The sequence below is a fragment of the Barbus barbus genome, assembly GCF_936440315.1.
Source record: "Barbus barbus genome assembly, chromosome: 36".
Taxonomy (NCBI): Eukaryota; Metazoa; Chordata; class Actinopteri; order Cypriniformes; family Cyprinidae; genus Barbus; species Barbus barbus.
This window is the reverse complement of record NC_136714.1, coordinates 12,066,960-12,094,140: the sequence shown is the minus strand read 5'-3', so window position 1 is coordinate 12,094,140 and position 27,181 is coordinate 12,066,960. Positions and strand designations below refer to the sequence as shown.

The window sequence follows — 27,181 nt, the reverse complement described above, 5'->3', positions numbered from 1 at the left end:
AGCGGTGACGTGCGAGTGGCAGCTGCCAGTGCCATGCGCACGAAGCGGTGACATGTGGAGTGGCAGCTGCCAGTGCCATGCGCACATAGCGGTGACATGTGGAGTGCCATGCGCACGAAGCGGTGACTTGTGGAGTGGCAGCTGCCAGTGCCATGCGCACGTAGCGGTGACATGTGGAGTGCCATGCGCACGAAGCGGTGACATGTGGAGTGGCAGCTGCCAGTGCCATGCGCACGTAGCGGTGACATGTGGGGTGGCATATGCCCGTGGCACGGAAAGATTTTACTCTTACTGCGTTAGTTTCAGCAACATTAGCTAAAAGTCCACTAATGCCATAAATCATCTATATCGATGTTTTATTTCTTTATATTGAACATATATTTGTTTGTTAATATTTTCACACACACACACACACACACACACACACACACACACACACACACACACACACACACACACACACACACACACACAAAATTTGCTTTTGACAAAACTAGTGCTACTACTACATGTTCAATGCCTACGACGCGAAACCTTTCCACCTGCTGTTCCTATTGGTTCTCACGCCAGTCAGTTATCTTTTCCGTCATCTGATTGGCTGAGGGGCGGGTCATTCAATTGAATGAGTAGCGGAAGTAGATTCGGACGCTTGTGCTCATTTTGACAGGACTGAACGCTCAATTCAGGTAGTTGCTGTATTACATGTTGTTAATAATCTCTTGGATATTGCTTAAAGGGAAACCGTACGTTCGCTATTATATATGATAAAATAATTGGATAGTGAATTATCGCACATATTATGTTTGCATGGTACAGATCTACGGGATTTCATTGTCTTATGTCCTGCACTATCAAGTGTGCTAACAGTATTAGCTGATCACTGAAGTCCCAGAAGTGAAAGAGAAACTCTCTTTGTCAATACTGATTCACCTTTCAGCCTTATAGCCAAACGTTTGACTGTGTATGTTTACATTTTTATATATTTAAAAAGTATCTACTCAACTATTGGCTTGTATTAGCAGTGTATGTGTGTAGAGAGATGAGTTTAGATGTGAATCACCAGTAATAACCAGGTCATTTAACCATGCTTTTGCATAGTAAGATAATTAATCACAGACTGATGTTTTTGTGAAATTTCAGTGGAGAAAGGATCAAGCTGCCTAAAGACTGAAATGGTGGACTCTCAGTATTACCTCCCAAATGACATTGGGATCTCTGCTCTGGACTGCCGGGAGGCTTTCAGGCTGCTGTCTCCCAAAGAGCAAATGTATGCACACTACCTCTCTCGGGCGTCCTGGTACGGTGGCCTGATCGTGCTGATCCAGACGTCTGCTGAGTCTGCCAACATCTACGTACTGCTGCAAAAAATGTTCCGCGCACAGGTGCCACAGCAGCTGGAGGCAGCGGCGACTGCAGCTGGACTGAGTGCAGAGGAGTATCAGGTGAAGCAACCTGTTACAAACACCAATGTTAACATCAGTTCTGTGTTCATTGTCGTAACAACGTTATGTCTGTTTCCAGGCCTTTCTTGTATATGCTGCTGGGCTTTATGCAAACATGGGAAACTACAAGTCATTTGGGGACACCAAATTCATCCCCAACCTACCAAAGGTCATATTCCCTACTTAACACGTCCCATGTGTGCTCTATCAGAATTGAATGTTATATCCCAAAGGTTTTAGTGTTTGATAATTCTGCCTATTTTAATATGCAGGAGAAGTTCAAGGCTTTGGTGTGGGAGAGTCTGGCCTTTAAACAGAGCCCTGGTGACATGGAGGCGCTGTGGGGCTGCTGCCGTGAGCCCCTCTACTCCCTAAAAGACAAGCAGAAACAGCTTGGTCTGGGTGAGAAGGTAAAATAAATGTAAAAATTTCATACAATCCTGACAATACAAGCTCAGTCTCGGGTTGGTGTTTTACCTAATAATGCCTTTCTCCTAGGGGATCTCGGCGTACTTCTCAGGGAACTGCTGCTTAGAAGACGCAGAGTTTGCCCAGAAATTTCTGGACTCCATGGTATAGTTCACTGGAGTAATATGAAAACTGTGGATTAATGTAGTATATGACACAAATAGAATATTATCTCTCTCTTTCTGTTTCGGCTACTCCCATTAGGGGTTGCCACTGTGGAATCCGTACATATAGAATGTTATCAATTATTTTTTAATATTAACTAGGGGTGTAGCAATTTATCATGTCACTATATATTGCAATACAAAAATGCTACATTATGTATTATGTATAGTTCACCCAAAATGAAAGTGAAAATGATTTAGTTTAGCATCAAATATGGTAAACTCAGGAGGTCACACATTTGAGCATCCATATTTATTAATTATTAATAAAATAAAATGCATTAAGAAAATACAATATTTAAAACTTTTTTAATGTGCAACCATATGTCTTGCATAATACTGTATTTTTAGCTAAACCAAATGATTAATATTTCTGTTCTGGTGTCACCATTACCCTGTGTATGGAGGAGACCCCATGATTTGAGCATTTTAATGAACAGTATTTTTACCCGTTTACCATATGTGTTAGAAGTCATAATTAAAATAACCGTTTTAACTCTATTTTGGCTTTGTTTAAAGTATTGTTAGAATATTGTGTTGTGAGATCAGTACTGTGTATTGAACGAATTGTGACATGAGCGTTGTTACACCCCTATTATTAACGCATAAAATAAATGTTACATGACGTATTAACATAAAAATATGTTAAATAGTTATAAAGATATCTAAATATTTTTTTTAACAAATATATGTAAATGTTTTTCTTAAAGTCCTGCTTTTGTTATCATTGAAAGAATTTGATATGACTTTTATTTTTTACTTTGTTTTAAACCTGTGTTTTTAATCACAGGGGATGTACATATTGGAAACACCCTTTAAATAAATACCCTTTAAATAAAAGCATCTACCAAGTGCATAAAAATAAATATGGAAAAAAAAAGAGTGACAATTTATAATAACATTCATTTCGTTAACATTAATTGAATACATTAGGGCCGGTTTCATAGGCGGGGTTTAGCTTAAGTCAGGACTAGGCCTTAGTTAAATTAAGATATTTAAGCAGCTTTTACAAAAATGCCTTATAAGAAAACTTTACTGGTGTGCATCTTGAGACAGAACAGTGGAACTGACATATTTTAAGAAATGTCAGAGCAAGATATTTTCAGTTGAGAGAGAGCTCAACCATGCATTTTAGTCTGGGATTAACTTAAGCCTTGTCTTTGAAACCGGGGGTAGGTGTCCTGATCTAACAATACATTATAAGCATTTATACTACGGGGCCGTTGAATGCTTGAATCTGATTGGCTGACGAACGTTCTAAGGTGAGCAATTATTTTCAGGAAACGTTTGAGAAATTAAAATGAACTTTTAAATTTCACTATAACTAGAGACATTGCTGCAGAACACTTTCGAAAGACGCACAGACTCTCAGAGGTAATCTCGCTCTCTCATAATTTAGTTATTAACTGTAATAACTGCATTAGTCTGCTATCAACGGATCAAGCCTCCGTTACGTTTAAAACGAAATTTTGGAATTAGCAAGGGAGGCGTTGGATGAGATGCGGAAGAAATAATCCTACTCACAATAGCGATTTAAGTAGAAAAAACGGACGAATGCCTTGAAATATATCATCTGATCGATGAATAAATACAGTAAAAGTATTGTAACGTTATTGTCCATGTTAGCTAATGTATTAACTAATTTTAACCAGTTGGACCATATTGTAACTTATTAATTTATTTACATTTACATTTGTGCATTTTGGTAGACACTTTTATCCAAAGTGACTTGCATTGCATTCAAGTTACACATTTTATCAGTTCTGAAAATTTAACCCATTATCTTGTTGTATCCTCACTGACAGCAGCTATTTCTAATATACTAGTTTACCAATAATAATCGTCTTTGTAGAACCTGAGTGCCTACAACACCCGTCTGTTCAAGACTGAAATAGATGGGAAGCGGTGCTATGAGGTGCGCTTGGCATCTGCCGAGAAGGGTGAGATAAATAAGTTTTCATTCTATTATTCTTACTGTCATTTTTTCCTTCTCTTGTCTTGACTATTTTCTCATTGCCTTTATTTCCTTCCCATCTGCAGACAACTGTGTTGTTGAGGGAAAGAGTGAAGTTTGTTATGGCAAACATGAATTTGAGGATGCTGTGTTCTCTGTTAAGAGGGGTGATTATGCCTTTCTTATGGAAAAAGTGTGTCAGAACTTGGAAAAAGCCAAGGTATGACAACATTCAAACAAAAAAGCCCCCACTGATTCATTGATACTTTTGGATGTTGAAATGAATAGGATGACCTTTTAAAGCATACATTTTTTGTTTGTTTTAGGATTATGCAGCCAATGACAACCAGAAGAGGATGCTGGAGGAGTATATCCACAGTTTCACCTGTGGCTCAGTGGAAGCCCATAAAGAAGGATCCCGTTATTGGATCAAAGACAAAGGACCTATTGTGGAGAGGTGACTGACCTATGATTAACAGACCAAGCTTTTGACATAAGCCTAAATCTTTGGCTTCATTGTTGAACTATGCTTATTTATTCTATGCTTATTCTGTTTAAAACCTTGTTTTTATTTTTCAAGTTACATTGGTTTTATTGAGAGCTACAGAGATCCCTTTGGCTCAAGGGGTGAATTTGAAGGTAAGCTCAAATATCATCAAAATGACGCCCAGATTTATTTAAAAATGCATTATGCAGTACATACAGGAGATAATGGCTTCTATAACACCTAATCTATAATTAATATATTTTAAATATCTAATTTAAAAAGTATGTTGTTTTTTTTGGCAGATATAAAATCAAAATGATCAAAATAATATCATAATTTAAAAAAAATCATTTCTCGAAAGACAATCTTAATTATTTATTTACTCAAAATCTTTGTCCATGCGAAAATAAAACAAAACCCTACTGTTTAAGTTTGGGATCAGTAAAACTTTTTTTTAAATGAATAATTTCATTCAATAATGACAATGTGTATAATGTTATATGTAAATCTAAATAAATAATGTAAATAAATCTTTAAAAAAACTATCACAGTTTCCACAAAAATATTAAGCAACATAACTATTTTCTACTTTGACAATAAGAAACCGTGAATGTCACCCATATATAGAATGATTTCTGAAGGATCGTGTGACACTGAAGACTGGAGTAATGGTTTCTGGAAATTGAATTTACCATCACAGGAATAAATTACATTTTATAATATATTAAAATAGAAAATTATTATAAATGATAATATTTCACATCATTATGTATTTTTTAACAAACAAATACAGCTTTGGTGAACAGAAGCCTTTTTTTCAAAAATCAAAACTGACCCTAAACATTTAAACTGTAGAGTAAAACAGTAAATGACACACAAATTGCTTAAAACAACCCAGTAAGATACAAACCCGATTCTACAAAAGTTGTGACACTGTACAAATTACGAATAAAAAGGAATGCAATAATTTACAAATCTCATAAACTTATATTTTATTCACAATAGAATATAGATAACATATCACATGTTGAAAGTGAGATATTTTGAAATGTCATGCCAAATATTGGCTTTTGGATTTCGTGAGAGCTACACATTCCAAAAAAGTTGGGACAGGTAGCAATAAGGCCGGAAAAGTTAAATGTACATATAAGGAACAGCTGGAGGACCAATTTGCAACTTATTAGGTCAATTGGCAACATGATTGGGTATAAAAAGAGCCTCTCAGAGTGGCAGTGTCTCTCAGAAGTCAAGATGGCAAGAGGATCACCAATTCCCCCAATGCTGCGGCAAAAAATAGTGGAGCAATATCAGAAAGGAGTTTCTCAGAGAAAAATTGCAAAGAGTTTGAAGTTATCATCATCTACAGTGCATAATATCATCCAAAGATTCAGAGAATCTGGAACAATCTCTGTGCGTAAGGGTCAAGGCCGGAAAACCATACTGGATGACCGTGATCTTCGGGCCCTTAGACGGCACTGCATCACATACAGGAATGCTACTGTAATGGAAATCACAACATGGGCTCAGGAATACTTCCAGAAAACATTGTCGTGAACACAATCCACCGTGCCATTCGCCGTTGCCGGCTAAAACTCTATAGGTCAAAAAAGAAGCCATATCTAAACATGATCCAGAAGCGCAGGCGTTTTCTCTGGGCCAAGGCTTATTTAAAATGGACTGTGGCAAAGTGGAAAACTGTTCTGTGGTCAGACGAATCAAAATTTGAAGTTGTTTTTGGAAAATTGAGACGCCATGTCATCCGGACTGAAGAGGACAAGGACTACCCAAGTTGTTATCAGCGCTCAGTTCAGAAGCCTGCATCTCTGATGGTATGGGGTTGCATGAGTGCGTGTGGCATGGGCAGCTTACACATCTGGAAAGGCACCATCAATGCTGAAAGGTATATCCAAGTTCCAGAACAACATATGCTCCCATCCAGACGTTGTCTTTTTCAGGGAAGACCTTGCATTTTCCAACATGACAATGCCAGACCACATACTGCATCAATTACAACATCATGGCTGCGTAGAAGGAGGATCCGGGTACTGAAATGGCCAGCCTGCAGTTTGGCGCATCATAAAGAGTAAGATGCGACAAAGAAGACCTAAGACAGTTGAGCAACTAGAAGCCTGTATTAGACAAGAATGGGACAACATTCCTATTCCTAAACTTGAGCAACTTGTCTCCTCAGTCCCCAGACGTTTGCAGACTGTTATAAAAAGAAGAGGGGATGCCACACAGTGGTAAACATGGCCTTGTCCCAACTTTTTTGAGATGTGTTGATGCCATGAAATTTAAAATAAACTTATTTTTCCCTTAAAATGATACATTTTCTCAGTTTAAACATGTGATATGTCATCTATGTTGTATTCTGAATAAAATATTGAAATTTGAAACTTCCACATCATTGCATTCTGTTTTTATTCACAATTTGTACAGTGTCCCAACTTTTTTGGAATCGGGTTTGTAGATACCCAATTACCACCACAATGTCTTTCTCTCCTCCACACTTACCATCTTGTCCATCAGGTTTTGTTGCTGTGGTGAACAAGGCCATGAGCGCTCGCTTTGCTCAGTTGGTGAGCTCGGCTGAAGTCTTGCTACCAGAGCTGCCTTGGCCTCCAGCCTTTGAGAAGGACCGCTTCCTCAAGCCAGACTTCACCTCTCTTGACGTACTCACCTTTGCCGGCAGCGGCATCCCTGCAGGAATCAACATTCCAAACTGTAAGCCCTCTCATTCAACATTTTTTCATATGCAGTCAGGTTTGATTTTTTTAACCATTTATCTGTCTGTAGATGACGACATCAGACAGACAGAAGGTTTCAAGAACGTGTCCCTTGGGAATGTGCTGGCAGTTGCATATGCCACACAGAAAGACAAGCTCACCTTCCTTGAGGAGAGTGACAAAGTAAGACTGAAGACTGCTGTCTGTGAAATTCTAATGAATCAAACATGTTGTAATGGAGGCTCAGAGTGGACATAACTCTTCCTCTGTGGCTTATTCCTGTAGGACCTGTACATCAAATGGAAGGGTCCTTCGTTTGAGGTGCAGGTGGGACTCCATGAGCTGCTGGGTCATGGCAGCGGGAAGCTCTTTGTTCAGGTTGTGAAGCACAATCAGTTTGCTGTATTGCTGTATATATGTGACTTGTGGGCTTTATGTGCCAAAAAGGGAAGTTTGGGATTTTTTTCTTGAAGAAAATTAATTTTGTATTCACCAAAGATGCATTATATTGATCAATACTGACAGTAAAACATTTATAGTGTCTTTAGGGTTTCTAAATAGCCAACCTTTAAGGTTTCAAAAAGCTTTCTATTGGTCAGATTTACTAAACAGGGCTAATTAGCGTAAGAGCGCAATTCCATAAAAGGGAAAATTCTGTGGGTGATTTACTGACATTGCGCACATTAAAGAACCCAGACGCAACCAGATCCTTTCCATAATGACCAGCGCAATCTACGAAAACCAGCGTAAATTACCGCCTGCTTTAAAGGGTTGCTTCGCCCAAAAATTTAAATTTTGTTATTAATTACTTACCCTCATGTCGTTCCAAATGTGTAAGACCTTCGTTCATCTTCGGAGCACAAATTAAGATATTAAGATAAAAGAATCTGAGAGCTCTCTGACCCTCTTTAGACAGCAATGCAACTGAAATGTTCTCAGGTCCAGAAACATAGCAAGGACATTGGTAAAATAGTCCATGTGACATCAGAGGTTACCCTAATTATAGAACCCTAATTATAGAAGCTACGAGAATACTATTTTCTTTTGCGCTAATTCTTCACCGCATGTCTTTAGTAAATCCTGACAGTACTATTTTAACGCCAAAAGACTGTTTGCATTGGCGCAAGCTGTACGTAAATAGGTTACTATAAAGTTGTCTAAATGGTCTTTTTAGTAGAGGGTTCGCTGTTTGATTTGAACTTGTGGCTCAAACTATCAATAGAGCACAGTTGTATTAAGCCCAGAACATTTAATAAATACAAATGTATCACAGTTTCTTTTTATGTGTTTGCATTGAAACAGGATGATAAGGGAAAATTCAACTTCGATCAAACTGCTGTCCGTAATCCAGAAACAGGAGAACTGGTGAGTTTTTTTGTTTAGTATTTCATCACATTCATTAGTGGATTCCACTGTGCTTTATGCTGTTTATAAACTGCATCGTGAATCACAGTCACAAAATGGACATTTTGCATTTCAGATCTCGAGCTGGTACAAGGGTAGCGAGACATGGGACAGCAAGTTCTCCACCATTGCCTCGTCCTATGAGGAGTGTCGAGCCGAGTGTGTAGGTCTCTACCTGTGTCTCAACAAACAGGTGCTCAGGTGAGTCACTGAACGTTTAGTCACTTCTGCATGAATTCACTCAGGTAGAATTGTTGAGATATGAATGCTGAGCAATTTGTGCGGGCGGCAGTATTTTCGGGCATGAAGGGGAGGATGCAGAGGAGGTCGTGTACGTGAATTGGCTGACCATGGTGCGTGCCGGCCTGCTGGGGCTGGAGTTCTACACGCCAGAGAGCAAGAGCTGGAGACAGGTGAGGTGGGAATCCGCAGAAATCATTACTCTTTCTCTTGATTGTTTTCCAATCTTAATGCTATCCTGTCTATCTCGCTGTCGCAGGCACACATGCAGGCCCGGTTTGTGATTTTGCGGGTTCTGCTGGAGGCTGGAGAGGGGTTGGTTGGTCTGAAGGAGTGTACGGGGGCAGATGGACGACCAGATGCTGTCATAACACTCGACCGCAGCAAGATATACACAGTGGGCAAGAGTGCCATCCAGAGGTTCCTCTGTAAACTGCAGGTACAGACTGTTACTGGGTTCAAATGGAACTCTAGCTTTTTTGCAAACTGAATACTGCACCACCTGAATACTGAATACACTAGTGTCATGTTATTAAAATAATATTTGAATAATTATACAATAATGTGACTTTATATCAGTAGTATAATTAATATATTATAGTTTTTATTAATATTTGGATATAGCTTTTATTTTATATTTTCCATTTTCATTTTAATTGCAGTAATTTTTGAGTAAATTGTTTTTTTTGTCATTTATATTAGTTCACCATCATGTCTTACTTGCCAAACTAAAATGACTGTGAAACATTTTATTAGATTGTATTGTTTTTGATGTAAATAGACAATGGTTTTATTCAGAGGTGTGTTTAACTGATTTATTTAAAAATGTATCACCTGAATGCATTTTATTTTTGTCTTGTGTAGATCTGAAATGTCTTTTATACATTTTTGTTAATTGTATACCTTTTGTAATTTATTCTGAGATCGCCATGAAAATAGCCTTGATACTGGCATGGCGTTAAAAAGTGAATAAATAATTTGAGTTTTTTTTTTATATGTTTATGTAGTTTTTATTTTATTATGCATTTTTATTTCTGTTTTAATGATTTTATTTAAGTGAAAATAAATGAAAATGAGAAATGTTGCCTTGTCGAATAGCTGAAATAAAATGTTTAATTTAATTTGTTTTATTTCAGTTTTCACATTTTCACAGTGTGACTATATCACAATGCTACTTTATTTCTCCTCATTGTGAATTGTGAGATATGATATGAATTAATATATATAATAAATAATTTAAAGGGATTTGAAGTTTATCTCGTTAAGTTTTTCATTCTGAGGGAAGAGAAATGAGCTTTAATACTTCTGCAAATAGCCATGGTTATGTTTAGAAATTCCAACTGAGTTTGTTTTCTGGTTTTCTTTTTCTAAAGGTGCACAAGTCCACAGCTGACGTGGAGGGAGGAAGGGCTTTGTATGAAGGCTACTCTGCCGTGACCACTGATGGCACCTACAATTTCCTGCGCCTCAGAGAGACGGTTCTGCACCGTAAGGAAGCTCGCAAGATGTTTGTCCAGGCTAACACCTACATCAAAGGTTCGTGGTCATCCTTCTTCCTAGTAACACAGTGACACATATACACAAGTTCATAAAGTGCTCCTGTTTGTGTTGTAGATGACGCTGTGGAGCTGGTCGAGTATGAAGGCAGTGCTGCAGGGCTCATCCAGTCCTTCGTCCAACGCTTCTCAGACGATGCCGATAAGGTAGAGGCCCAGCTGCTGGAAATGACCTGCATGGACTCGTCCTGCTGGTGCTGAGAGGATACAGTGCTGTGTGAAACATCCTCTCAGACAAGTGTTAGTCCACACTGAGCCACAGCAACTTTCAGAAATGAACAAAAGGCTGCAGAGTGCACAAGGAAGGAACTGGTAATGATTATAAAACCTTTCACATGTAGAAGGAAGAACCACACACACACAGATGTAACACCCAGTATTTCACCTTTCCCACTGATCATCTTTCTATTTTATCTATTCACTTCTAAACAAAAGCAACTCGGATTAGAATTTTAATTAGAAATTTCTGTTCCTACTTGAAATCAAAGCGCAGCCCACACTTCCCACACAGGCATGTGGAAGCGCTGACAAGAGTGAACTTGCTGTGTGAGGGTGGAACTTATGTAATCGCAACACGTAACACACTTTCTCAACTTACTTTAAAATGGAAACATACTCTGTGCCACTTTTGGATCATATCTAGTCTAGATATTTAGAAGAAATCTTAGCATTCGTTCTCGAGAATATAAATTCTTCACTGGTTTAAAGGAATTTTGGTTTGTCAAAATATGTTGTCAGTGTTCAGTGTGGATGGCAAAAATCAACAGCCCCTACCAAATAAAACCAATTATTTCTGAAGGTGTTTTATTGTCTTTTACTTTCAAAATACCAAAACATTTGTGCAATGCCTTTCATATAAATATTATCATAATACAAGATGAACAATAAGACAAAATCCAATATCTCAATACTGACCATCTCATAAATGAGATATTTCCATAACTGGTTAATTACTCATACATTTTACATTAGAAAAGACTAAAGAAAAGAAAAATCAGAATAGAGTTGGAGTAATGAATCCAGTCATTAATAACCAACCTATAAGAATATTAAACATGCAAATGCTTAATAATTTAGCCCAATGAAATATCACACAACACCAGCTAAACACAATCAATAATTACCAGCAACGGACACTAAACAGGCTGATTTAGCATCTTACAAAATCTACAAACCTAAAAATAAAGGTTCCAAAAGGGGGGCTTGCAGCAATGCCATAAAATAATTATTGGTTCCACAAAGAACCTTTTGGTGAACAGTTCCTAAAAAAAACCATTTTATAAACTAAATAACCATTTTTACTATGAAGAACATATTGTGTGATGGAAAGTTTGCATGATGCCAAAACACTTTATTTATTAGAGGTGTAATCTAATCTTACAGTCAACATTAAATGGATTCAGTGGAAAACACCTCAGATGGTTACTGAGCTCCATTACAAGGATATTATTATTATTTCATCAGCCTTTCTTTGAGAAATCAGGCATGCTGCATAAAAAGCAGAATTGCTTTGGCCTACATGTGTGACATCTGAAAAAGTCCCATATTATGAACCCGCCTCTGTTAGATCCACCGCGCTCCCTCTGTTCAGCTTCTGGGACCTTTCATCCTGACTGGACGCCTGGTAAATAAGAGGAACCCCACTCATGCTCATGCTCTGCAGGTCTTGAATCTGGGCGTTAGACGGGAGAGGCGTTAACACCCCATCTCTCCTCCAGTACAGGCTGTAATCCTCCGGCCGGTCCACTCCAAACTTCACAGCACAGAGCTGAGCCATAGCCTCACCATTGAGCGCAGTCTTCCACATGAGAGTTTTTACCAAGCTACTGTCGCCATCTTGAAACAGCACCTTTATAAACCTCTGTAGCATAGAAACAAAAATGTTTTTTTGGACTATACTTGCACAAATTCAGATAGAGTAGATGTGCTTTGTTCAACCAGTGTATCTGACCTGGTGTAATTTGTTGTCTTTCTGACTTAAGGTTTCGTTGCTCCGACGCCGGCTCCATTCTTTCAGAGACTCTCTGGCCTGGTTTGTAACGCCGTTTGGTGGCACATCTTCGGGCTGACTCTGAATCAGACTCAGACTGGCATAGACACTTGTCATATAGTAACCCCCTTCAAGAGAATTAATAATAAAATGACAATTATTACAGGCTTTACAGAATGAAAACTGGAGTTTGGTTAAGAGGCTAACACTCACACTCAAAGTTTACCAAATGTAAAAAAATATAGAAGTTCGGTATGTACTCATGTATTGATTAGCGGTGTAACTCAAAATTCCTAAGTAAATCTGACAGCAGAGTGCATGGAGATGTTTGTGTCCGTACCTTCTCCTGTAAGCCAAGAGCTTTCCAAAAGCTCCATCATATACTCCACCTCCAGAGAGATCTCTGGCATATTGCACAGCACCATCACATATGAGAGAGCAGGGAGGAAGTCATCTGCACCAAATTCCTGCCCTGTTTTTAAGAATATAGATAAACATTAGATGATGGCTAAGGTAATCTAAATGTAAAAATATGAGATGAGAATGTACAGTTCAATATCCAATATAGACCAAAAATCAGCCAATTATCAATATGATGCCAGTATATTGTGCATCCCTACATGCAATGTTGGTTGATTGCGTAACTGCAATAAAGTAATGGGCTAGTTAACAATTACTTGTTGACAAAGGATATATAATGTATTTTATATTATTTAGACACTTAGGCTATAGTTTGACAATGTTCTAATTCAACACGCCATGGGAAGTCAATCTAAAGTAACATTTTCTTATATTGATATTGTTTATTTCTTACTCCTTAACAGTTAGGCTCTTAATTATTTAATCTAAGCAATCATTGGAATATCTGAAGGCCAGGTTCTTCCATCACTCAACATTAGAACCCATTGGCTCTCGATTCTGACTTGTACTTGCTCTTATGAAAAAGTACCATGGTTGTACTTGGCAATTTTGATCCGAGCACAACCCTTTTCAACATTGAAAATAAGAAATGTTTCTTAAGCACCAGATCAGTATTAGAATGATTTCTGAAGGATCATGTGACACTGAAGATTGGAGAGTAATGGCAGCTGAAAATTGAGCTTTGCATCACAGGAATTAATTACATTTTAAAATATATTCAAACAGAAAACAGTCATTTTAAATGGTAATAATATTACACAATATTTTACTGTTTTACTGTACTTTTGACAAAATAATTCTTTCAAAAGCTTTTTCAAAAAAATCTTACTGACCCCAAACTTTTGAATGGTAGCGTATGTGCGAAAATAAATCTACACATAAAATTAACCAATGTTATTCCAGAACTCCTTACCTGATTTATTTTTCATGGCTTTGTAAATGAGTTTGCAGATCTGCAAGAGCAGCAGCACTTTGTCAATGGGCGAGTACGCCCGCTGCATTAGAGTCAGCTTGTGCTTAATTTTCTCAATGCCCTGGGCGTCAGGAACGCCCACCTGAACCCCAAAGAGCTTCTGTGGTGAGGCTCCTTTGGCTCTTTGCAAGCTGTCCATCATTCTTTGGAAGGAACCATCTTGTTTGTGCAGGGTCCGAAGAGCCGTATCAATCTGAGGCTTCAGAGGCTTCAGCACACAGCGAAACATCGCCTTCTCCAGTGCTTGGTCTGCACACAGGAATATGGTGGTATTTCAGCATATAAATGGGTAGATAATACCGACAACATTATTAGATCAAATCACACTGACTTAAATACCTTTCTCATTCTCAGTCAAAAGAGTTTCTATTGGAGGTTCCAGCTCTCCACATTCCAGAAGGAAAGCTTTGGCCTGATTGATGAAGAGACGCAAATCCTGCAGCAGCTGTACAGCAGAGGTCAAGCAATGGGGCTTCAGCGCCTCTCTCTGCTGCCTCAGGAAGTCCTGAACCAGAGTGCCAAACGCCATGCGACGGTCTCGAGACAGGTCCTCCACCATCCGCGCCACTCGCTTCTCTGGGGCGAAAAAGGATATGAAGGCAGCGCTCATTTTGCGCAGAGCAGACATGGACTTCCTGGGAGGTGACATGACAGGGTTGCTAGTGCCTCGTACGAGAGGAGGGCGTTCGGGACTCTCCTCCGTTTCGTCGAGGCTGCTGAGGGAACTGCTGCTGTCCAGCTCACTGAGAGACGGAGCATGTCGCTGTTCCAGCGCAAGTCCTTCATCATCTTCCTCCTCATCTTCTTCCTGCCCTTTCTGCTCCGGGATTTTTGGCTGGGCCTAAAAACACAAAGAGGTTCTTATTAAAAACTCAGAAATTAAACTAAAATGTCCCAAAAAATAGGTTCCGTACCTTCTGAAGAGCTTTAGGCATCTGATAGTCCTCTTCTTCAGCGGTGGGAGAAAGAGTAGAGGTGACCATGGCTTTCTTCTGTGATGATACACAAGGTTGCATGTAGTCCGTGGCTTCCTCCACACTCTTTTTGATAGCTTCCTCACTGGCCTGAACTGCAACAGGAGGGGTCATCTGCTTTGCAGCTTTCAATCTGGCTTTGCATTTGGCTTTAGCCAGTAATGGCGGTGGAGGTGGTGGGAGGACAGGGGGCGAAAAGGGGCTGGAGTTTTCAGTGGAGACACGAACCTTGATACTGGTTTTGAAATGATGACGCCTGCGCATGGCGTTGCGACCTGGGTAGTCTTGTAGGAAAAGAGGATTGACAAAACATAAACCTTTGCCTCCCCCGTAATCTAGCTCGCAGGGACTCCGTGTTTGGATTGGACAAAGCTCCTGGAACGGGGTGGGGTTTGGGTTGATGGGCGTTAAGCAGTCTTCTGGGCTTGGAATTGGAGGCAAGAGTTTGTCAGTGGCAGGAGGTTCATTGCGAGGACCCCGGACATTTAAGTAGGAACTCCAGAACTCTGTTGAATACAGAAGAGCACAGAGATCAGGAGAAACATATTTTATGATGCATATTAGCTGACATTTACAAATTCTAAAATAACAGTATAACCTGAATGTATCTGTTATTGGCTGATTTTAGAATTTTTTTTGCAATTATTATATCAGTTATTGAAATTATATTGGCCAATACTGGATACTACACTTCCTCTATTTTACTTTAGGTTAATCTTCAATATTTAAAGTAAATATTAAGTGTAAAAAACACACACAAATATAACACTGTAAGTTTTGGCAAATTTAATTGATTTTGACCAAATTTTAAAAATGTGTAAATTGTATAAATTTATTATCTGTGTGTGAGAGAGTGTGATATATATATATATATATATATAAAATTAACTGCTTTCTATTTGAATATAATTTAATTAAATTGTAATGTATTCCTGTGATCACAAAGCTGAATTTTCAGCATCATTACTCCAGTCTTCGTTCAGAAATCATTACCGTTCAGAAATCATTCTAATATGCTGATTTGGTGCACAAGAAATATTTCTAATGATCAATGTTGAAAAGAACCATATTACAAATAACCATATAATTTTTTTTTTTAAATCTTTGAATATAATGTTCAAAAGAACAGCATTGATTTAAAATAGAAATCTTTCATAACATTATAAATGTCTGGTAACACTTTAGTATATGGACCAATTCTCGCAATTAACTAGTAGCTTATTAGCATGCCTATTATTAATATTGGCTGATGATTAGTATTATACAGCATTTATTCTACATGAACATATTCTACATCCCTAATCCTACCCAATACCTAAACTTAACAACTAACTTATTAACTATTAATAAGCAGCAAGTTAGGAATTTATTGAGGCAAAATTTGAAGTTGATAGTATGTAAATGGCGAGAATTGGATTTTAAAATAAAAGTGTGACCAAATGTCTTTACTGTCATTTTTGATCAGTTTCGCAATAAACTGATCAAAAATGACAGTAAAGACATTTGGTCACACTTTTATTTTATTATTTTATTTTAAAAATATTAATTTCTTTCACATAAAAAAAAATAATAAAAAAAAAAAAAAACATACTGGCCCCAAACTTTTGCCACTTTTATTTTTTTTTGTGCCAATTTAGCCTTTTTTGTACAATACAAAGAGACATTATACAAGAAGCAATGATCTACCATGCTTTACAGAACAGCTTCTTTCAAACCTGCAATTCATTTCAGCAGACTATGAATCTTGTACCTACCCACACCCATATGAGAGATTGACTCCAACTGTTTGTGTGAAGACGCCTTGGCAATTGCTTCAGGCAGCTCCAGAGTGAAAGGAAGAACATCCCTACAGATATATGCAAATCATGAAATAGAAATGTCATATTTGGGGAGTGCCATGCTGTTGTTGTAGATACAAAATAGTAAATACTAATCCATACCGACTAACACAGTAGAAGGCAATGAGTCTGCACAGGTCTGGGAAACTAATAGCAGAGCTTTCCAAAGAGAAGGCTGTTGATTAAAGGGAAATAGTTTGCTTACATAACTTAAGTCTACAAAAAAAAATTCAACTGAAAATAAAAAGCAGAATAATATGACCGACTTATACTAATCTTTATGTAACATATATTTAACATGTAATTTAAAAATTAACTTTTTGGTTGTTTTTCTTCAGGATGTATTGCTTGTTTACTCTTTACTTAAGATATCAAGCTTAATATATTCCTATATAAAACTGGTACCTTTCAAACTCACCTGAGTCGTCTTCTCGGATGATGACCTGTTTGAAGAAGGACGGCATGTTGTCGTCTGCCAGTCGGACGCACAACATTTTTTTCTGCGATGTACTGGACTTACGCACCAGGAAGGTCTGCAATGTAACAAAAGTTTCCAAAAATGTTGTTAAAGTTTGCTGTAACTGTCTGTTTTTAAAACAGATGGTGGTACGGATGTACTGCTCACCCCAGGGGGCTCACGCCGCAGGACGTGAAGAGCTGTAGCTGAGTTAATGGAGAGTTGGAGCCACACAGGGTGCGTCAACAAGAGCCGGTCCAGTACACTGATGCTCCTCATGGATCCTTTCTGTGGACATGTCCGTCTCTCCCCCACGGGCCGAGCTTCAGGATAGTCGTAGACAGGGTTACCCTGCATCTTCAGAACGATTTCAGCTCCTTTGGCAACGAATCTCTGTTTCTCTTCTCTTCTTATGTTCGCGTTGGCACTTGATGAAAAAAGGAAGTTCAGACCAGTTCAAGAGGATGTCTTTAAGTCAGTGACTGAGACCTCTCTGTCTTACAGTAAATTATTCATGTACACATCTCTGTTTTTCTCTCTAGAATGGCTATTTTCAACACAATCATGTGCCTACTTATTCCTTCCGACCGTTGCTCTTCAATGGCTGAGGGAAACTCCCTCGCTGACTCTGTCTTTCTCCTGGCCATGTGAGAACCATATGTCACAGTCTGAGTAATAGCACCTCTCTTCTGTTTTTGTTCTGTATTCACACAGACCATTCAAAAAAAAAAAAAACACTTGCATTGTTCTTAAAGACGACACAACAAAGCGTCATTTATACCAAACTTTACGGAAAGTGAAGAGGAACTGAAATTAGTATTAAATTCAAGAAGTGTGTAATAAAGGTGTTTTATCATGACGAGAATCTGTCCTATTCCATTAAAAATAATAATAATGAAAATAAAAAAGTGAAAGTGAATGATTGTTTCAAAACTTCACTGGTGCATATTATATAATGAACACTCTAGTCTCTAAAGCTAACACTAAAGTAACTTGTTCACTAGTTGAGTGAGGTTGGGTAGCAGGTTGACTCTGTGTGGGCCAGTATGGAATACTTTTTGGCAAGAGCCAAAGGCTGCTATGGCAACAGAGGCTTACATATTCCACTGAGCATCCCTACCCACGGACAAACACGCCTCCACTGTTAAAATTTAGGAAAGGCCAGATACTTTTCCCAAAACTTCATGCTCCTAACTAGGTTCAACTGAGAATTATGTTTGCAAAAAAAAAAGTACATATGTTCTTAAAGGGTTAGTTCACCCAAAAATTTTAATTAGCCTGTGATGTACTCACCCTCGAGGCATGCTAGGTGTATATGACTTTCTTCTTTCAGACAAATCCAATCGGAGTTACATTAAAAGTTGTCCTGGCCCCTCCAAGTGTTACAATGGGGATAAGCGGATGCTTTTTGTCAACAGTCCAGAAGGTGAATAAAGGCCTCCTGTAGCGAATCCAGGCAGTTTGTAAGAAAAATATTTAACAAAAAACACAGGCTAATTTTCATTTTTGGGTGAACTAACCCTTTAAGTGTAAAAACTATATTAATAAAGGGCTATATTAAAATTTTCCTCTCAAGGGACCATTTGGTTCCTTGAAAAAAATCCCCCTGAATGTTGTAGATTCATGAGTAGCTTTATTTAGATTTAATCCCGAGACATGTCTAGTTTATCCTATTATATTAATAAGTCTGCTTATAGGTCAATAATAAATAAATTATAAAAATAAATACATATTTATTGGTGTAAACTAAATATTTGCACCTTAAATACACGAGTATACACAACTTTAATAATTTAAATTACTACTTTTATTTATTTAATTTTATTTATTTTTTTGCAAAAATCCACTTTTTGACAATTTTTTAAAAACATGTTTACCTGAACAAAATTGGCCTTTTCATAAAAAAATCCAAATGTGGGATATTTCAAATAAATATATTTTCTCACATAACATCAAAATGCATTTCTGAACTGGTGCACTACTTTTGATTTGGTGCACATAGGTATTTCAAATATTAATATTTAAAATAAAAATTTTATAAGAAATAAGAGATTACGACTTTTCACTTTTTTACACATTTCAGCACCTTAAACATTCTTATTTAGTTTCAAGTTTGTTTTATACATCACATTTAAATTGCTGAACAAAACAGAACAAAGTAGACCATTCCAATGGTGAATATGGGGTAAATGGTAAACTACAGGGTGTAAAAATAACTGAAATAACTGCTGCCTCGTTTACTGGAGTCTTGGCATGAGCAGAGCAAGTCCAGACTGGTGAGAAAGACACCTTTAAGTATGCACTGGGAAGGAGCTGCTATTATCTCCGTTATGTACTGCAGGCTGAGGTTTTTTTAACCTCAGATATTTTCAGGAGCAGTATTACAGCACTAAATGTATATACAGTTGATATATATCTTTTTATTGAAAAAATGGCACACTATAGTACTTTTATGCAGTCATATTCGAGACTTGAAAGCTAGAAAACGGTATGGCCAGAATACTATCATAGTAATTCACTAATAATAATAAGTAGTCAATAACATTAGTAAGTGGTATAAATCTTGACAATGCGAGGTGTCACGTGTCTCTTGTTATTTGTTCAATAACGCAGCATCTGTCAAAAGTGATTATTAAACACAATCTTCATTATTTAAAAAAAATCCTTACTCACGCCTCATGACTGAGCACAACTTCCTCAATCTCCCTTTGAAGAAGTTCATATTTTACTGTAATGTAAATGCCACATGGCACTAAAACATAGTCATAACCAAACACATGACTCTTGTTAAAAGTTATAGAGAAGAAGAGTCACTTACCTCTGTTTTTCAGTCGCTGTTATTCAAAAAACTTCACCACTTCGTGACTTTTCCCAAATAGTCAGATCCATGAAATGCTCTGAAATGTGGAAAGTCCAGGAAATATATGATTGTTGCTTGTTATTTCCCTTTCTGCACGCTTGAAAAGATGCCTGCAGGCGTCTGTATGAAACTGTGATTCACACCATCCATGTTTCGTCTTCCCACACGTGTGTGTTTTCCAGGGGAGAGTTGTTTCATACCTGCTTACGCGCATGCGTTGTTGTGACACAAACAATGTATACGAATATGAGGAATATATATAAATATATATTAAATTGGGTGTACGCGTGTGATTTCACATTATGTTCATATTCTATCAGAAGCCACGGAAATATATTCAAATATTATTTTTTAATGACTTTCCAGCTCAAATCGGAATCCTCAACTCTTATTAAATTACTTATTGTCTTTCTGGGTGCATCCAGTTAAGCATTTCGAAAAACAACATACTTCCCTATGAAATTGTGAACTTTCCGTGTGAAGTATAGGCCTACTTTATAACAACGACAGCGTCCGGATCCTTCTATCTAGTATTTGTACTCACACGGACTAGACCAGAAGAACACCGTCAAACAATCGGGAAACGGATATGAAGTCTCTCCACCGCGTTAGGTAAGAGGTTAGACAAAACACTTTTGTCTGTTTGGCACCTTAGTGCTTCGAATCAATTCATTAGCATTTGCTCGTAATTTGTTTTATTCATTCCTGGTATTGTTTTAACAGTGAGTGAGATAAGCGATAATTTTTTTTTTGTATTTCCTTGTTTATGACTGCTAACAAGCTAGCGCGTGGCTAGCAAACTACGCGTGTGCTAATTATGCTATTTTAGTGCCTTCGAGGCTTATATGAACACAAATAGTGCGTCTTATGGGGTTGACGGGTGCGAAAGTTTCGAGGAAGGTGTTCAAAGTCAGCTGGCTAACAGTATGCGTGTAAATCACCGCCAGTTGTCATTAGCTAAACTCGGTGAGCTTAGCGCTTTCTAGAAACGACGGCGCAGCGCAGATTATCAGCGCGTCCCCGCAATTGGCGGGCTAGCAATGGGTTTCTTAACTATAATGATCGGAGACTTTTCTTTCTCACTACGAGTGGCGCAACGAACTGTAGTATTGTTTTATTTACTCAGAAAGCGGTTTTTATGTTTAAGAAAGCATTTAATTTAAGCGTCGCGTTTTAAAGCACAGTGTCACACGCAAGAGCGAGGTTTAAACACGCCTGTTTCTAACACTTTACATAAAAACATGGAAAAGCAGCTAACTTACGTGGCTCCGTTTGAACAGCCCCATTATAGTAAACGAAACTGTCTGTAAAAGAGACGTGTAATTCGAATCGTGGTGTCTCAGTGCTCCTTATTAAGCTCAACCAATTCAAATCATGTTTGATAAGCCCGCCTTGAATTTCAGACCCATTTAGTTTTAGAACGAATTAGGTCTTGCCGCCAAAAAAAAAAGAAATAAGGCTTGTTCCCTATTTTTAGGTATTCTGAGGTGCAATGGACAACAGCAGCGCAGTGAAGCTCTTTGTTGGGAATCTGGATTTGGAAACCACACAAGATGACCTAATAGCACTTTTTGCCCCTTATGGAGAAGTGGTGCACATAACTGTACTGAGGCAGTTTGCCTTTGTCCATCTGCAGGGAGAAGGGGCTGCTGACCGTGCCATCCGTGATCTGAATGGTCGAGAGTACCGAGGCCGGAGCCTTGTAGTTGAGGAATCAAAAGGGAGGCCTCTCAATTCCACCAAAGTATTTGTGGGGAACCTGTGCGCTTCCTGTTCAGTTGAAGATTTGTATGATCTCTTCTCTGCTTACGGCAAAGTTCTCGATTGTGATAAAGTAAAGAGTAAGTATGTGAACGATGCACCTGCTTTGTATCAGTGCGTATTTTTTGCCTTTATATAATGTTATGACGTGTTCTCTTGCAGCAAAGCCCTCCTCATTTACAGGCTACGCCTTTGTGCACATGGAGCGCAAAGAGGATGCAGAACAAGCCATTGAGGGTCTTCACGGGACCTCGTTTATGGGGCGTCCACTTGCAGTGGAGCTCTCAAAAATACAGCCGACCACAAACAAGGTCCCGTGTGCCAGCTGCGGTGCACATGGCCACTTTGCAGGAGAATGCCCGATTAACAGGCCTTCGATGGAGCACCACCAGAGTCAGGCTGCTGTCTTGGCTGCAGCTGCCGCCGCTGCTGCTGGACTTCCCCTTCAGGTGCAGCAGAGTGTCCACAACTCTTTCTACAACACTGCGAGCACTGACCCAACGTTTGCAGCTCTGAAAGACTTGACCACTTCCAGGGTTGATGGCAAACCTGTCAGCGCCGCGGTATACGGTGCTCTTGCGAGTCAAGTCTACAGTTCTGTTGCAGACCAGGTGCTGAACAGAAGTCAAGCTGCTGACGGCTACCCCACCGAAGGAGAGGCACCGCCGGGCACTGCCGCCGTTAACCCTGCCTATGGAGCAAATTCCTCTCTGTACGGTGCCAATCCATCTTATGGGACCAGGGGAGGCACAGAGCGTGACCCCCAAGCTGCCTTTGAAGCCGCTCGGGCCCGATTCTTTGAGCAGGGACAACAAGTGCTGGCAGAACAGCAGGCAGTGACCAAATCTGACCGAGACCGAAGTCCGATACGGCGTTCGGCCCCATTACTGCCTGATCCAGTTCCCCAGCCGTTCTCCCAGACACGACCCAAACGACGGGCCCTGCTCCCAACTCCTCCTGGTGGTCCAGAACTACCCGCAGTCAAAAATGGAGACCCAATTGCAAGGTGAAGGCATTCTAAATATTTTGCAACAGAAATAATCTCTAGTGAAATGGTTGTAAAATATTTTTTAGATATTTTATCCTAAAAAGCTATATAAATAGAAACCATTATATACAACATTAGAAATTGTTTTAGTATTATATAACAAGTGTGTGTGTGTATGTATGTATATATATATATATATATATATATATATATATATATATATATATATATATATATATATATATATATATATATATATATATATATAATTTTTTTTTTTATTATATATGGCTTTAGGAGATATTATATACGCATGCATACATGCACACACACAGTAGTATATGCAATACAATATGTATTGTTTTGTCAATAAAACACATCTAAACTCCTTTCTCTATACCAGGTGCTATGCTGAGTACTACCAACAGTACCAACAGTACCAGCAGTACCAACAATACCAGCAGTACCAGCAATATCAGCAGTACCAGTACAGCTATCCACCACCACCCCCTCCGATGCCCATGATGCCTCCAGGCCCAATGGATGTGCAACAGATGGCCGCTCCTGGCACAACTGCTTCACCAAGAGTGTATGAGCCAACTTCAACACACAAGGAGCCCCTCCTACGCCGTCCTGATTACTCTCAGCAACACACATCTGAGTCCCCATATCGATAGCCCCCACCACCTCACGAGTGTGTGCACGCGTGTTTGGTTGTGAAAATGTGTGCTTGTGTAAGTTTTGGTCCTACATGACAAAAGAAACTGGAGGAAAGGGATAAATTGAATTATTACTGCTACATCAAACCCGGAGATTGTAGTATCGCAGTTATCTTTCCCCCTCATAATGTTAAATATCTCATTATGTACAGAATGTAGACGTTTACAAGGCCATGAAAGTTTTGATTCTGATCTCCTCTCGGTTTAAGTGTTTTTTTTTTTTTTCCCCCCGAAGTGCTCAGAATTACATCAGCTCTCACTTTTATAGATAAAATGCTGTTTGACCATTGTGTCGGGTCAAACATTCTCTGTAGTCAAATGACTGTGCCTTGTGAAAATAAACCTTTTTTGTGTACAGACTTTTGTAAAACCAAGTATTTCAGATCAGGTACAGTTTTATTAAATTCATGGTTCAACAAAGGAGCAAGTCTCAGCCTAATATCTTAATCCAAATTGTTGTGAATATATTGTATTTAGCTTGGATTGATGTTAAATTTTCACAGCGACTAGGAAGACAGCATAGTTTAGCTAGAATGTACAGAGGACCTGTGTGAAGTCTGTGTGTGTGAGAGTGAGAACACAATGTTAACTGAACCCATAGCTTACAAATGAGCACCACAATCAAAAACCTTCTTCGTATATTCATATTAGAGTGAGGGAGGGCGTTTGGGCATATAAAGGTGAATCAAATCCACAAACCTGAACCTAAATGCTCTAACCACTGCCTCACTAGTGCAGATGGTTATACCTGCCCAGTTTGACAACATTAAAACTGATATTAAAATCATCTGTTGGAAAAGAGAGGGTAAGAATAGATTCATTGCAAAAGGGACACACTTGTTTGTCACTCGAGAAGCTTATACGTTGTACTAAATGTTTTCCATTCGGATACCTCTACTTACTCTGAATGAGTTTGAGATGTCGTTGCTAAATAGCAAACAGAACTGGTTCTATAGCCTGCCAGTAGCGATTATGCATGTTTTTCAGGATTTAAAATGCAAACGACTGCCATCTCTGGCTTTGCATCCCTCTCTTACATGGACAGAATACTTGGGATTATTGACTTATATAAGTACGTCTGGAAACCCCTCGAAAGACCTTAAAAGAGAATGAGGTTTTTACGTTATTTTTGTTTTTTTCTGAAAGTAGCCCCATGCAATTACTATTGTTTCTCTGACCATTTATTTTGTTCACATTTACATTTATCATAGTCTCTTTATCCTTAAGAGTCATGTGATTTGATTTCAGGGGCTTTGGGGTGGAAACACTTAGTTATTTAAGGATGGGAAGTGTAATACCTGTTCAGGCCTGACATATAGCTAGTTAGAGCAATCGGTTCAAAGAGTGAAAAGAAAAACGTGCTTCATACAATTGTATATTTTTGTTCTTAAGGAGAAAAAAAATGTGTTGTCCCAGTTCATGAGCATTTTAGGAAATTCAATTAAACGTTCATGTTATGACATTATAAACTGAAAGTGTGTGAATAATTCATCCAGGTTAAAGTCCATGTATCTAGTGTGTAATGATTGAAATTGTAAGGTATGATCAAGAGAATGATTTGTTTAATCATGTTATGTATGTCCTCTTTTCCTAGAATGCCCCTCAGGCAGTCTTCAGTCTTTCATTCCAAAGAAATATGGTGGGGTACACACACAAATCTCACTTAGCACATGTAACCCATAATTTCACCACTCTACATTCGACTTCATCTCTTTACTTAAACCTCACAGGCAAACATCCACTGTAGTGTTAATGTTCTCAATTTGATGTGTGATAGAATGCAGATGGAAAGGTGGTGGTGGTGTAGCTTTTTGCAGCACACCAGAGCTCCACACAAATTATTCTACACAGTAAATTATTTGATCTGTTTGATATTATTATAAATAGTACATGTTTCTTGTTATTATTACTGCTGTTCCAGCCACATTTTCCCTTTTCGCTAACTACAGCTATAATGGCTCCCGGGCCTCAGGACGCCAAGTTGAGCATGACGGGGGAAGAGAATTAGCACCCCACAATGCCTCGGATGTGCTCCCCACAAAGGTAAAGCCATTTGCCCCCAACCACGCCTGCACCTCGATTATACACTTCCCCATTATTCGAGATGGTTCTCACTGCAAAACACAAGATCCAGGGGGTGGGGTTGGATTCGGATCCAACTCCTCCAATCTTACATATACCTAAACCTACCTGTCTCCACCCCCTGAACCCTAAACCTACCAATCTCCACCCCCTAGATGTGGCTCCAACCACGCCCCCTGAATCTTGTGTTCTGCAGTGAGGAGTTACTGCATGATTCTAGCACAGTTGCTTAGAGAAGCTCAGATCATGTCCACATCAGTTTATACTGACAACATAGTCAACACAATGGGGATGGCACTTGTTTTCTGCTATGTGGTTGGATCAGTGCCTATTGAGGGGAATGGAGCAGTAGAATCACCTCTTTCAGCTGGTTGATTATTTAAACAAAAAAAGCTTTTCTACTTACTGCATTGTTCATATTTATATACTGACTCTTTTGGCCCCAAATGCTCATGATAAAAGGTTGAGGTTTGTTTTTTCGCAGTGTGCTTTCAAGATGAGCTGGAAATTAATTTCCAAGTGTTTTTTTGTTTTTTTTTACAATTCGAGGGAAGAATGGCTGACATTTGCCTTGGCTTGTTCTCTGGCATTTAGTCTTTTTGAAGCACTTCCAGTTGGCGAGATGAGGCGCTTCAACTGTGCTTTGAGTACTTAAGAAGGGTGCAGAGATGACGAAAAGTAGGGCAATGGTCTTGTAGGTGAGTAACCAATGCGTCCAGCTCACATCCACCTCAACTTTATGCCTACTGCCACAATTTTAGCCTCACTAGATCATAGATCCCACTGCAACACTCTGATTTCAGTTTTCACTCTTAGAAAAGGGTTCATCTGTTTTCCTGCCAAATTTAGACTTTTGACTATTGTAGGGATTATTTTTTTCTCCATTCTTTTAGGGTAATAATTGAGCATGATTTTGTATGTTCATAAGCAGGACGTAACAAATCTTTTTCAGTTTAACCTAGGGACAGTCTGCTATGAATTTGTCAGAAAAAAAAATTGGTGAGTGTTTGTTAAAGGTAAGCCTATACAGTCACTCCAAACATTACTTAAATCACGTTCCTGTCTATAATTAACATTTTTCTAAATCAGTTTATTCATTCCTCTAATCTTCAACAAGGCTTTAACCTCAAATCTCATTCAAATTTTAGAACTGAACACTTTTTACAATTGTGCGTATTGATTTTCTGACTTTCTCATAATCTTCCAATGACCTAAAGCTTCATCTCTAATTTAGAGGGGCTTTTTGAAAAGTTGGACTGTGGAGCATTACTTGTAGATAAACTATGATTGTAGGTTATCAAGAACTGAAATATTCAGTGATTCAGGGATGTTCGAGTATCATTCATCTTTTTTTCTAGGTCTGAATGGGCAACTTTCATTGTGGTTTATGTAATTGTCAAAGTCAATCCTAACGTTTTTTATTTGCAAACTGGCTTTAGTGCCATGATATTTGTATTTTCTTCTTGTGAAGTTCAATAAATGATGCTTAAATCATATTATGTGGTCTTGTTTTTTTTCTAATTTATTTTCATGTTCAATTGATTTGTTTACATTTTATAAAACTCTAAATGCATAATCAACTTTTTTTTTTTAAACAACCCTGGAACCTCTGTTTTTGCATGTGATTGAAACCTTACAGGTCATAGACTTAAGTTGCTTAACTCTTTCTGGTCCTATG

At 38.5% G+C, this 27,181-nt stretch overlaps 3 protein-coding genes across 11 annotated transcripts; 2 read left to right on the top strand and 1 right to left on the bottom strand.

The window, feature by feature from the left end:
* The first annotated feature begins 608 nt into the window (after positions 1-608).
* On the top strand, positions 609-11,408 carry LOC306856318 (dipeptidyl peptidase 3-like). Its single transcript, XM_079395519.1, has 18 exons — positions 609-686; positions 1,141-1,442; positions 1,522-1,611; positions 1,715-1,852; positions 1,941-2,015; positions 3,927-4,014; positions 4,115-4,248; positions 4,355-4,485; positions 4,609-4,667; positions 7,045-7,239; positions 7,312-7,424; positions 7,527-7,619; positions 8,544-8,606; positions 8,722-8,846; positions 8,938-9,058; positions 9,145-9,324; positions 10,259-10,421; positions 10,500-11,408. Exons 2-18 carry the CDS (start codon positions 1,173-1,175, stop codon positions 10,640-10,642), a joined length of 2,181 nt encoding a protein of 726 aa, XP_079251645.1. The 5' UTR covers positions 609-686; positions 1,141-1,172; the 3' UTR covers positions 10,643-11,408.
* Positions 11,231-21,303, bottom strand: LOC306856317 (ras and Rab interactor 2-like). Of its 7 annotated transcripts, none has more exons than XM_079395516.1 (14): positions 21,216-21,303; positions 19,912-19,990; positions 18,387-18,534; positions 17,668-17,793; positions 17,262-17,520; positions 17,055-17,169; positions 16,739-16,811; positions 16,553-16,644; positions 14,739-15,304; positions 14,164-14,665; positions 13,765-14,073; positions 12,772-12,903; positions 12,393-12,559; positions 11,231-12,302 (listed from the first exon to the last, which is right to left on the bottom strand). In XM_079395516.1, the coding sequence occupies exons 5-14, from the start codon at positions 17,448-17,450 to the stop codon at positions 11,988-11,990; spliced, it is 2,460 nt and encodes an 819-aa protein (XP_079251642.1). In that variant the 5' UTR covers positions 17,451-17,520; positions 17,668-17,793; positions 18,387-18,534; positions 19,912-19,990; positions 21,216-21,303; the 3' UTR covers positions 11,231-11,987. The 7 variants fall into 7 exon arrangements, with proteins under 7 accessions (XP_079251642.1, XP_079251639.1, XP_079251643.1 ...); XM_079395513.1 differs by having other exon boundaries at positions 19,912-20,153; positions 21,216-21,255; XM_079395517.1 differs by lacking the exon at positions 18,387-18,534 and having other exon boundaries at positions 21,216-21,255.
* LOC306856319 (uncharacterized protein) lies at positions 20,385-26,998 on the top strand. Of its 3 annotated transcripts, none has more exons than XM_079395520.1 (4): positions 20,385-20,565; positions 21,431-21,794; positions 21,877-22,720; positions 23,106-26,998. In XM_079395520.1, exons 2-4 carry the CDS (start codon positions 21,446-21,448, stop codon positions 23,377-23,379), a joined length of 1,467 nt encoding a protein of 488 aa, XP_079251646.1. In that variant the 5' UTR covers positions 20,385-20,565; positions 21,431-21,445; the 3' UTR covers positions 23,380-26,998. The 3 variants fall into 3 exon arrangements, with proteins under 3 accessions (XP_079251646.1, XP_079251648.1, XP_079251647.1); XM_079395522.1 differs by having other exon boundaries at positions 20,521-20,572; positions 23,106-24,892; XM_079395521.1 differs by having other exon boundaries at positions 20,553-20,675; positions 23,106-24,892.
* Positions 26,999-27,181: the final 183 nt, after the last annotated feature.

What these genes read in the sequence shown, in the direction of transcription:
- LOC306856319 (XM_079395520.1), top strand. Translation starts at nt 21,446, where the DNA reads ATGGACAACAGCAGCGCAGTGAAGCTCTTTGTTGGGAATCTGGATTTG. An exon ending in CGATTGTGATAAAGTAAAGA is followed by an intron (nt 21,795 to 21,876) that starts GTAAGTATGTGA and finishes GTTCTCTTGCAG; the next exon opens with CAAAGCCCTCCTCATTTACA. An exon ending in AATGGAGACCCAATTGCAAG is followed by an intron (nt 22,721 to 23,105) that starts GTGAAGGCATTC and finishes TCTCTATACCAG; the next exon opens with GTGCTATGCTGAGTACTACC.
- LOC306856318 (XM_079395519.1), top strand. Translation starts at nt 1,173, where the DNA reads ATGGTGGACTCTCAGTATTACCTCCCAAATGACATTGGGATCTCTGCT. An exon ending in CTTGGCATCTGCCGAGAAGG is followed by an intron (nt 4,015 to 4,114) that starts GTGAGATAAATA and finishes TCCCATCTGCAG; the next exon opens with ACAACTGTGTTGTTGAGGGA. An exon ending in AGGAATCAACATTCCAAACT is followed by an intron (nt 7,240 to 7,311) that starts GTAAGCCCTCTC and finishes ATCTGTCTGTAG; the next exon opens with ATGACGACATCAGACAGACA.
- LOC306856317 (XM_079395512.1), bottom strand. An exon ending in CATCCGAGAAGACGACTCAG is followed by an intron (nt 16,812 to 17,054) that starts GTGAGTTTGAAA and finishes TTTAATCAACAG; the next exon opens with CCTTCTCTTTGGAAAGCTCT. An exon ending in GCCTTCTACTGTGTTAGTCG is followed by an intron (nt 16,645 to 16,738) that starts GTATGGATTAGT and finishes ATATATCTGTAG; the next exon opens with GGATGTTCTTCCTTTCACTC.